Here is an 11,805-nt window from a genome sequence, read left to right as displayed (position 1 = left end):
ATGAGTTTAGGATAACCATGACCATGCTTGATGCATGAACAATACATAGCTAAGTACATAATAACACCACCTACGTTTGATAGACTTTCACCAATGATTAACAGAGAGAGAGAGAGGAAAATATGGATTGAGATACAGATAGATAATTGGATTTATTTGGAGGACGAGAATCACTTTAGCCATGGAGTGATCTCTGAATCTGTTGTATCAACCATCATTGATCTGAGTTTGAACAGGGCCAGTCTTTCAGGTTGGAATTTCATTACAAGCTAACCATGACCTTGAAATTAATACCCTTCACGTGAAGGCTAACCCCTGATTCAGGATCCACTGGATAGTTTGCCTCACAGACAGGAATCGGTCTGGTGTTGTCCACAGACTCTCCTCCATGTATTTCTACAGGACATCGAACACTATCTGGAAAACTCCACAGTAAGATTGTTGTGTTGAAAAGGTCAACATAAAACTTAAACTAAAACCCTGACAACAGTCTCCAAGGGAAAGGTTTCGCGAGCCACCGGGGGGGGGGTGTCATGGCTTTGTGTGCTCACTGTATCGCATTGGCAATATCAAGTCCTTCTTCTGTTGTATTTTGGATAAAGATATATGTATTAATAAAGAATAGTGTATTAATACAATGGACTTGACCTTGGTTTTGAGTATTGCTGATGGGGTGTGTGGAAATGACGGCAGAAAATGTTATTGACCTTTTTTCTTTAAGGATCTCAGCATTTTACCTCTACAATAACACATTGTTTATGATATTAATTCAGAATCTAGAGTTTAAAAACCATATCAAATCAATCAATTATTTTTGTTCTATTTTGATTTAATATCGTCTGGTTGCTTGACAACATGGCCTTTATCCAATCCAATTTATTGCCCCACCCCCCTCCTCACCCAACGTTTCCATATGTTGTTAAGACCGATGTAATCGGTTAGCGTGAGGCTATGTTTATGTGCAGCGAAGCCTAGCCGTGTTTAGTTTCAAGAGCATTATGATTCCCATATGATACCTGTCTGCCTCCATAGACTATCATTAATCTTGATGATCCTGTGTTCACGCAATTCTACACATTTTCAATCTAAGGTCTGCATTCTTGACACCTGCTACGCTCCTATGCTAAGGGCCCCCAACAAAGTCAGCAATAGCTGCTTGATAGCCTCTCCTGCACATCAAACACAGCTTCAGAATACAGGGAGGCATGTTAAATGCCAAGCTTTGAATAAATAGCAATATTTACTTGCAAATTAGACATAGTTTATATAAATGTGCAACGAAGCGAACCGGTTCAAAGATGAGAAGGACTGAATCAGTGTGTGAGCAGTATAACAACAACACAAACCACAACAAGAAGAATTACTATAATAATTACAGGTTATATTATATCATGCTTATAATAATCAATAGGCTATATTTTATTGACAAAATTGATTTCATGAAAACAAGTACTTAGACCACGCATGGCATAAATACCTTAGTACTATTCGATTGACTGATCTCAAAGACTACTGCCCAACATGATCTATTAAGAGCCCTATAAGGTGATCAAGTGATCAGCTATAGTGAGGTAGTACAGTAAGCTCTCATCCAGAAGCCTTTTAAGGTCGGTCAGGTGTGATGGGAACTCACCTGCATGACCAGGTCAACTAATCAGCCAGTGGCCCCTCTCCCACCATTCAAACCACACCCACTTTTGTAATTTAGACCTAGAAGAACTGCCATGTAATATTTGAATTTCAAACAACACATCTTTTGAAACCGAAGATTATTATTAGGTTTGTAAATTATAGCCATAGCCATTCATGTGTAAACAAATTAAACAACATATTAGATTAGCTAGGCAAAATCATGTTGGGTGGGCCAAAGTCCAGCCATCCCATGAAACAGAAATTCTTTGTCGACCATGAACATGGAAATATGCATCTGAACAGGGAATACATTCAAAGTGGTCCATTGGAACCCTATAGCATCAGTAATCATCACCTCTGCCCAAATGTATACACTACCCTACAATCCCCAGCCCAGAAAACAGAATCTCAGGGTTTGAAGGCCTGGTTATGGGAATCCTCTTCAAAGAGGGTTCCCATAAGGGTTCCCATAATGCTGGAACACTTAACAATATGAGGAAAGACTAGACTGACATGAGTTATTTGACACACACCTCGAACAAGACTCACGCGACTGAATGACACGTACACCCAGGGCGATGTGTGGATAAACTTGTCTGCATTGTTAGGACCTGAAAGGGTTTGGCTGTTAATCAGCACACATGCATGCACTGTTCATAAAAGGCGACGAAGAATGTTATAGCGTCGATCCATTTATGCATTCAATAGTTTTCAATGATATAACAATTTTGTCTATATTGCATCATAGATACACACTACCCAGATATTGCACATTGTTTGCTTTATAGTTCTTAAGGCGGCCCTGTTTAAGTAAGGGCTGTAAGTGGCTTATTACTTGAGACCTTTTCTTTTCTCCCTTCTGACTTTCTGGGGTATCTTGATATGTATTATTCAGGGCATAGTATGGGTGGGGTCAAAGTTAAGTTAGCCTGGCCTGGTGGACAACTGGATTGTTTTGTGAGTTAACTTCTGAGTTATCATTACTGAGGTATTACACCATTATCCAAGTAGTTTCCCTACGTAGCATTAGAAAAATGCAGTTGACCCAAATGGGAACATGACCCCTTTGGAGCGCCATTATCACAGCGGTCCCATTAGGACGCGCCACGCTGATCTGACCACGCCCCCCGTGGATCTGACCACGCCCCCTCCTCGGCTGTTACGCGCGTCTCGTCCAGAAGGAGAGAGGAGGCACCGCACGGAAAAGATTATATTTATCCCCCGCCACGGTGAACACATTGCCGTTTTGTTTCTGAAGTGCTCGGTATTGTGTTAGAGTCTCCACTACTGGAGTATCTTGTCGGTCCGGTGTCCCGGTGTGCAGCGACTTGTTGGAAGAGAGCGACCAAAGTTGGCCTCAAGGTAACTAGCGGCTAGGTTAACAACGCTAGCTCTTTTAGCTAGCCTGGGGCTGGTGCTACCATTGCTCAAGTGTCCAGATATGCCTCACCTAACGTGGCACTGGGGCCCGGGAGGGGATCCCCCCCGTCATAAGCTGCTGGTGTTGGACGGAAACAACCTGTGGCTCGTTGGTGTTTGCGTTTCCTCTGAAGTTTAAAGCGAGGCACTTCATGCATTAGGGGAAGTTCGTGATGGATCTGCAGCACGAACTTCCCTAATGAAATTCGTGTTGGATCTGCAGTTTGCATGAACTTCACTAGCGAAGTTCGTGTCGTCCCCTGCAAAACATACGCAAGCTGCAGAATCAACACCAACATCAGTATTGAATTTGGTGGATCTGCAGCTTGCGTGTCTATCAGGCAACTTCACGCAATCTGCAGATCCAACAGGAACTTCACTGGTAAAGACCCAACACGAACTTCACTCGTAAAGTTCGTGTTTGATCTGCAGGTTGCGTGTGTTTTGCAGGAGACGACACGCCGTCGTGAAGCGCTATGTTAAAACACCCCAGGGGAGCTTTTCCTTGCTTCACTGTGGCGTGGACCTCAGTGTTTGAAGGTTAATGATACAAGTGATTCCGTCCACAGGTTCCAACCGTCAATGGTCTGAAGGGTTGGGTAGGACACGCCGTCAACATGGGGGCACTGGTCTCTCGGTGGAAGGTTTGTACGTTGTTTAGTATTATGGGGTACTTTCAGTAGGTTTTGCTGAACAGAAGCGTGTATAAAGGCATGTCTACTTCATGGTCTGACTTGAACAACGTTTAGACTTTTTGAAAGTGTTACCAATACTACTCTAAGCAAAACATAGGATTGAAACCCATTGTTTTATTGCATGGAAACAACAATGTGATGAACCCTCATCAGCCCGGTCATTTCTGCACGCTTTACCTTGCAGAGCAAACCATCGACTGTGGACGTTTTGGAAGGCATTGATAAGGTATGTTTGGACCAACACTGATATGTGAGAATGTGGTTGCAGCCAAACAGCCCACCAAGCAGCTAACTGAATCGTCGACCCTCTGGGAACTATAAGGGGAATAGATCAAACTGTGACCTCACCCAATGCAAATCAGCCCAACTTCCCGGTATAATTCTATTGAGTTTTTAATCTTAACAACAAGACCTTTTGGATCCACTTGATTTCATTTTGTATCTATCCCCCCCCCCCCCCCCCCCCCCCCCCCCCCCCCCCCCAAAATGTTGCAGAGATGCAAGTTGAAGCACTTACACCTTTAATTGTACATTTGTTTTAATACTGGCCAATCAGTTGGGAGCATGCACTGGGGTTAAGGAATCATTTCTGAGGGAAAGGGCCAAGTCGTATGAATCACCAGACCATAGGCCTAATGATCCAAAAGTGCTTCCTGCAATAATTGGATCTGGAGACCAGACCAGTAAAGCGCTGTAAAGCATCTGTTTCCTGCACTAAGCGTGCTAAAGAGAGAGCAAAATACGTGATCACAATATTATGGACGCAAAGAGAGAAGAAGTGGCACTAACCCTGCTACTAGGTTGAGCTTACGCTAGCAAAGTTATTCTGCTATGGTTCTCTTAGGCATTAGAATCGGTACATGGAATTATTGTTGAAGCATTACATAGTTAACAGATGTTTTAGTGAAGCCAGGAACGACATTTATGATGGTTTCATGACCAGAGCGGTGTTGTCTTTTTGTAATGGCTAATGCTGGTTTAAAGAACGGGAACTATATGTGTCCAGACCGTTGTACAATGAGCCGCTGAGCTATTATGTCATGCATGTTTTTGAACCACCATTTTGTGAAACTGGGATGAAGGAATAATCAAGTCCTGAAAGGGGAAACGGTTTGAATAATGATCCCGGTGTGGCTCTGTCATAACTCGTTGAACGCAGATGCGAGTTCAACACAGATCGCAGAGTGACAGGAACACATGCTACAGCAGCACTGTTTTATTCACAGAGTGTAAGCCGGTGCTATTCAGTCGGCACGCTATTTTAAGCATGGGTATTATGGCCTGTGTGATCCCAGTGTTGATAATACAGCCATGAATGGCTAGTTTGTTGTACTTACCTGAGGGGGAACTTTCTCATGACACTCTTTGTTTACTAATGTTTTGCATAGAAACGCACAGTCACACACCACGCTTTGGCTAAGAGTTGCTGACAAATAAAACTTGTTTTTCACAGGGTATTCACAAATTGGAAGAACATGGTGAACAGTACCATAAGCAGCTGAAGGTCTGGGTGGGACGCCTGCTGATGTACTCATGTCTGCTCTACCTCATCACATGTGTCGTCGTGTATTTGTGGTACCTTCCGGAGCAAACCATAGGGCGGGTGATACTGGCCCTGCCCTTTGTCGTATTCCCGTTATTGTACGTATATCAGAATTCTTACAATCCAATTTCACGAAAAACACAAAAAATATTTTTGGATTTTGAACCGTCTAAACTTCATGTTGCAGAGTGTGGCTGCTCCGAAAAATGCTAATAGCTCTCTGTGCGTGGAGAACAAAGCGAAACGGTGAGGGTTTGGTTGATATGCATTCGAAATTGACTCTTTAATATATTTTTGGAGGATTCATTTAATCTGAAACATTTGTTTAATTTTCACAGATGAAAAATTGGAGGAACTGAAAGTGCAAAAAAGGAAAATAGTAAGTTCATGCATTTGTTAAAGGTGTAGTATGTAGAGTTGAGTGGCATCTTGCGCGAAAGACTTGGAATAATATTAATATAATATTTAATCAAGTATGTTTAATTCATTTATAATATGAAGATTGAGTGGGTAATTCAGTTGGTGGACAATCTGTAACCCTGCCTCTAGATGGCACTAAATCCGACACACCTAACCTTTATCTTGATTAGTCAGTGCTACATTAGGTAGGCAAATAATCAGAAATGGTTGCTACATGATGATGCCTCCTTTTCTAAATGGACCCAGAGCCTAGACAGCTCTACATTAACACCACATTCAAATGTCTGCGATCCATTTCCTGTTTCGTTTTGGGTTAAGGAAGCAAACTTGTTTTCATGGCTTTGAATGGTGTTGACCGGAATTTCTTGTTTATCCTATCCTCCCTCAGCTGGAAGATGTTATGGAGACCGAGACCTACAAGAATGCTAAACTTATTCTGGAGAGATTTGATCCAGACTCCAAGAAAATAGTAAAACAACTTTTTCCTCCTTTCATTTTCATCTCACCTCATTGTTATTCCTACGTGCGTAAACCTCCCTAATATCAAACCCCTTCTTCATATTCAGGAGCTGAATTCCTCCTTCAACTCCATGCAGATGACTCCAAAACCCGGACAAGGTACCAGGCTACCATCAGCAAACACGCAAAGCTGAAACTTTAAGTGTGTCTGTGACTGGGGATAATGACACCCCTTGATGCGCGGACACTTACCCGAGTGATGAATGATTAATCATCAGACTGACATGATGAAGCTAATACACATAGCTCGCCAAACACTCAAACGACTACGTGGCACATGAGAGCCCAGGGCGATATGTGGATAAACTAGTGTGTGCATGTTAGGACCTAAAAGGGTTTGACTCCTAGAGGCAAGACATTACTTCACTGTTCATACAAGGCGTAGACCAATGTTACAGCATACATCTGTTTAAACCACATCAAATAGGTCTTAATGATATAACAATTTTGTCTGTCGATTGTGTATAAGCAGGCTATCACACCACCGAAGGTATCGCAGTGTTTCGCTTTATTCTTTGTTTCTCCGTGACCGTCCTTCCTCAGCCAACCTCTCTCCCTCCCTCCCTCTCTCTCTCCACCCTCCCACTTTCTCTCCCTCTCTCACCACCCTCTCTCTCTCTCTCTCTCTCTCTCCTCCCTCTCTCTCCACCCCCTCTCTCTCCACCCCCTCTCTCTCCACCCTCTCCTCCCTCTCCCCTCCCTCTCTCTCTCTCCACCCCCTCTCTCTCCACCCTCTCCTCTCTCTCTCCATTGTTAGATCTCCGCCATCGCAACGTGGCCCCGCCCACCATCACCACCACCGCAGCGTCGGGGGCGAGCCCGGCGGCCGCTACCGCTGCCGCCGCGGCCCGGCCCCCACTAGGCCCGGGGCCCGCCTACGCCGGCCGGTCCCTTCACGGGGCTCCGGGCGGACCCCCAGAGAGGAACCTGTCGGCGGTAGCCGCTCAGCAGAGCCTGATGAGGAGGCCCCTGACCCCGGGCACACCTGTTCCGGGAGCGGGTGAGTTACCTGCGCTCTGGGGGCCCGGTCGTAATGCGCTCCATTAAGGTGTGATTTAGTCCTCTCCGCCCGCCGCCTCCCTCGCCACCGAGCGCCTCGTCAGCACCGGAGCCGTGTGGCGGATCCGTAGCGGGTAATTGTGGGAGTGTAGTTTTTAAATATTTTATTAAATGGTTCAAGTCTCTTCTTTTTCTCCGCTGCTCCCCCCCGCACCACCAGCTCACGGCCGGTCCGAAGTTACCAACTGCAAGATGAAGTTTTAATCCGAACTGAAATGTATAACGCAACACAACATAAAACCTAGTAACGCGGAGTCGTTTTGCTTCTTTTTTTGGGGGGGGGAGGGGTATTATTTGTAGTCCCTTCCAAACAGTGGAGGAAAATCATTTTTTTTTAAAGGCAATTATCGCACCACCAAAGTTTCCTCTGGAGCGCCCGGGGTATTGCATATTCAATATGAATTATTTCTCGCCCACGAACACGCTGTAGAAGTTGAAACTAGGAGCTGGGGGGCGAGTGTGGCTCCACCAGGAAGCGGCGTTGGGTAATTGCCTGCGCGGAACGCCAACTGTGAGGTGTGCCTGAGTTAAGATTACGTTAACTGTGATTAATTAGCCGGGCCGCACCGGTTCTCTTGGCAGTGGTGGGAGGAATCCCGCTAAATGTCTCTTAATACCGGTTAAAATGATTCCTTGGCATTCGACCCGGCTCACAAATGGCTTACATGACTTGACGCTCGCCGCGGCTTCTGTGTGAAATGGAAAGTGGAAAGCAATTTGATACAAAGAGTCACCACAGAGTTTCCATATGCTGGTAAATTAATAAACAGCAGGGTAGCGCGACTCTGCCAAGTCTCGGTGAAATGACCAGTCATCTTCCTATGATTGCTGTTGATGTTGGATTATATTAATTACCACTCACCAAACACAGCAGGGGAATGTAGCCGTGCCTCGCAAGTGAAATCTGGGTTTAAATTATTATGAAGCGTGGCGGGGGGGGCGGAGAAAGGAGGGAAAACAGCAGCATTTTTGCATGACTTTCCGAGCCAACTGTTAAAACTGCCCGGCGCACAGAGTGTTTCCTGCCCGGCCGGGGCTTGGCACTGATCTGTAGTCAGGCCTCCAGGCCGTCTGTGGCTAATGGGCGTCACTGTTGTATTTGAACAGGCATGCATCCCCCCGGTCCACCGCTGGCCAGACCAGTGCTCCCCCGGGACCGGGGAACCATGGACAGGGTCATCGAGTACCTTGTTGGATACGGACCGCAAAACAGGTAGGAAGAGCCCTCCTGAGCGCCTCGCGCTCTCAGGTGGCAGTTCGGTTTCAGCCGTCTGCCAGCAGAACATGCTGACCTCCGTATGGTCACATGGACAGAGGTGTCGGCTAATGTGTGACCTTTGAACTGGGTTAATTTGACGAAATATACAAAAATGCTCTTATTTTAATCTGTTTTTCCAGTTGGCCCATATTTGTTTGTTTATTACGATGGACAAAGTGTTAAATATCTCACGATTATATGTGACACACTGATGCTGGTGTACGCGTTTAGAGTTTGTGTCAATAAACTGCCGGCCTGGTAATGGCGTGTGTGTTTTAATGCAGATTGCTTTTCCATCTCCTCCAGATATGCGCTCATATGCCAGCAGTGCCTGTCCCATAACGGCATGGCATTAAAGGAGGAATTTGAATATGTTGGTAAGATTTAGAGAAACACTGTTCCGTTTGTCAGTCTCCATCAAACACTGTGTCTGCGTTTGCCCTCCAGGTCTTGGCAGCCTAGTATATCATATGTCTTTTAAATGCCTCCGCCGCGACCGACCTCTGTAAGCAAAAACGGAACAAGATTGAATATGCAAACTAGCCCCGCACATCGATCTAAACGCTTTTATGCGTCGCCGGCATTTATCTTTTTATTGTTGTCGTTTTTTTTCGCATTCAAATATATTAACACTCGAGTGAATCAGGTGATGGTCTGACTAAGACGACGACGTGTGTGTGTGTGTGTGTGTGTGTGTCATCGCAGCCTTTCGCTGTGCCTACTGCTTCGTCCTGAACCCGGCGAGGAAGGCCAGACCGCAGGCCCCGAGGCTTCCAGAGACAACCGGCGGCGAGCCCAACATGGCGTCCGAGGCGGCGCCGTCCCCCCTCCCCGGGGCCAACATGGACGACGGTCGGTGCGTTGTGGGTAAGTGGCGCCTCTCCTCTGTTTGGCGTTGGCCTGGGCTAGCACACCGTAGCGTGGAAGCCGTCTTCAAATGCAACCCTTTGGAAAAACCTAACTGAAGTTGCAAACTTCAAGTTCAGGTCTGGAGTTTAAATTACTGTCAAAATTGTTAAAGTAAATAACTTAATTTGTCCGCTTAGTGAAGTCCCTCCTAAGAGAATATACTTAAGCGTATGATCTAACGGCAGGGGTCTGTTTTCATGTTCTCAGCGAAGACCAAGTTGGAGTTCCCCGGCGAGGTGAAGGCGGAGGAGGTGGAGGGGGAGGAGGAGGTGGAGGCCTCCGTCGGGGAGATCAGCATGGGGTCAGACGACCTGGAGGCAATGCCTGAGGAGGAGAAGGAGCAAGAGGGGCTCCCCTCAGAGAAGTCAGATGAGGAGCAGAACGTGTCGGCCATGGAGGTGGAGTAGCCGCCCCAACTCGATGCTCTACGCCTTTGCTTTTCGGAATTGCATTTTCTTCTTTGTTAGTGCTTAGGCGATTGGGATGGAATTATTCAAGGCGATATTATCTAACGCATTTGTCTGAAGCAATTTGCGGTTTTCTCTAGGAGTGGACTGAAAACAGGAAATATCCGAGTTGTGTTGTGTTGTGGTGTTTTTCTCCTCGTATCATAAAGTTTACGTTTTATTTTTCACAATCAACCGGATGCGCGACTGAATGTAGAGTTTTGCACGGCCACCACGGGTGCAAGCGCCATTCTCTGTTGTTGTTGGAATGACCTATTTTTATACATAGATAGGAAATGCTATTTATTGATAGATAAGTACTCAATACTGTGCCTCTCACGGCGGTATTGGACAATGTAGCACTGGAGCTCAACATGTTTACACATCTCTTTGGCGTTAAGGATGATTTACAGAAGAGATATTTATTGCTGAAAGAGGAAAAATAAGATGTATGCTGACGGTGTGCAGCTCTCTAGTGCCTTAGCGCTTCAAGGCCATGATGCACTCTCAATTGGATGTTTGATGTGGAGGGGGAACGACCAGCCATATTAGTTTGTTTCAGTGGTTTCTTATGTATTTACGAGTAACCTGTTACCCCTTACTTATGTCATCGTTTTCATACACCCAGTTTGTCCAGTGTTCTCAAGTACAAATAAATAATATTCTTATATTGTCTGTCGATATATCTGTAATTTTAATGCTGTTTACATGTACAATAAGGAAATAAACGTCAATGAACCGTCTTCTGTGTATTTGTTTGTTTTTGACATTATCAAATGCTAATCTTCTCGTTAAAATAGCATGCACAAGTCCTCAACAACATACAGTTCATTTGAATTGATCTGTATTTTAAAAAAAAAATATATATTTATTTTTTTAAGTAGTTTGCTGTTAAAATATCGGGTTTGTTAACATTCCCCCCTCCTTGTAAGCCGACGAACCCTCCATTTTAAGCTCAGCCTAAACACATGTTCCCCGGTTGAGTCCATCCTTCAGACAGCCAATCGGACGCCAGTGGCCGCAAAACGTCGACCAGGCCTCTGATCCAAGATGCGTTCATCCACGTCCGCGGTCGTCGAGCAGCATTAAGACAAACATGTTCAAACGGTCTGTTTTCATTAGCGGGCCAATTGTGGCTTGTGATCATTTTACTTTCGCTCGTTGATCATTCCGGACAGCCGACGATAATGCCGGCGTCGCTCGCGCCTGACCGCTCTTGATTGCTTGACCCTCCCTCATTTGCACCCAGAAAAGTCATTGCGGCGACAGTCGCGCCGTGGCCGTCATGTGACCCCCGTCACCCTGAAGATGTGCCTAAATCTGTAGCCGGGGTCAGCGTGGCACATCGCCTATGGGTTCTGATAATGTATGTTTACACAGAGCCGACCTTCTGGGCCGTGTAATGCATCAACGTGACACCAACAGTAACGCCTGGTTCCACCGCGGGCTCCCAGCTTGACCCTTGACAAGAGCCGCGCAGGAAAACAATGAGACATCAATAGGACAATGCTTGGATGTGTTTTTATTTATCTGTGACACCACAGGGAGGGCTTCATGCGTGTTCGTTCTAGCTTAAAGAGCGCGCTGTTATTTAGGATTCATTTTGGTGTAATACTTTCTGATTCTGGTGCTTGTATTCCATCATTTTGTCAAGTACCTTGGTTTTTTCCCCCTGTTTGTGTTTTGACAGATGTTACTGCACTGTCAGTGGAATTATTATTTGTGTGCAGGGTTCTGAACTTATCAGTATAACGGCATTCAATCTTTTCTTTTCTTCTATTTGTTCACAAAACCGTATCTCATCTAAGGAAGACTTATCATGGAAGACAGGTGGAGTTAACGGACGGATTCAGCTACTGTTCTGTGGTAAAAAAAACAACAAACCATAGCTCAATTGTTGCCTCA

The 11,805-nt window shown here is 45.4% G+C and overlaps 1 protein-coding gene across 1 annotated transcript; it reads left to right on the top strand.

Annotated features, from left to right (window-relative positions):
- The first annotated feature begins 2,791 nt into the window (after window positions 1-2,791).
- Window positions 2,792-10,628, top strand: lnpa (limb and neural patterns a). Its single transcript, XM_079732271.1, has 13 exons — window positions 2,792-2,994; window positions 3,621-3,695; window positions 3,931-3,972; window positions 5,200-5,387; window positions 5,477-5,535; window positions 5,628-5,668; window positions 6,098-6,178; window positions 6,276-6,327; window positions 6,986-7,228; window positions 8,395-8,500; window positions 8,852-8,922; window positions 9,251-9,412; window positions 9,662-10,628. Exons 2-13 carry the CDS (start codon window positions 3,669-3,671, stop codon window positions 9,859-9,861), a joined length of 1,272 nt encoding a protein of 423 aa, XP_079588397.1. The 5' UTR covers window positions 2,792-2,994; window positions 3,621-3,668; the 3' UTR covers window positions 9,862-10,628.
- Window positions 10,629-11,805: the final 1,177 nt, after the last annotated feature.

Source organism: Pollachius pollachius (genome assembly GCF_949987615.1).
Source record: "Pollachius pollachius genome assembly, chromosome: 3".
Classification (NCBI taxonomy): domain Eukaryota; kingdom Metazoa; phylum Chordata; class Actinopteri; order Gadiformes; family Gadidae; genus Pollachius; species Pollachius pollachius.
Note: the sequence above shows the minus strand (reverse complement) of the source record. Positions and strands in the feature narration are given on the sequence as shown.

Bases quoted from the DNA above. Each gene is read 5' to 3' on its own strand.
- lnpa (XM_079732271.1), top strand. From the start codon at position 3,669: ATGGGGGCACTGGTCTCTCGGTGGAAG. The intron at 3,973-5,199 runs GTATGTTTGGAC...TGTTTTTCACAG, and splicing joins TTTTGGAAGGCATTGATAAG to GGTATTCACAAATTGGAAGA. The intron at 6,179-6,275 runs GTAAAACAACTT...CTTCATATTCAG, and splicing joins ATCCAGACTCCAAGAAAATA to GAGCTGAATTCCTCCTTCAA.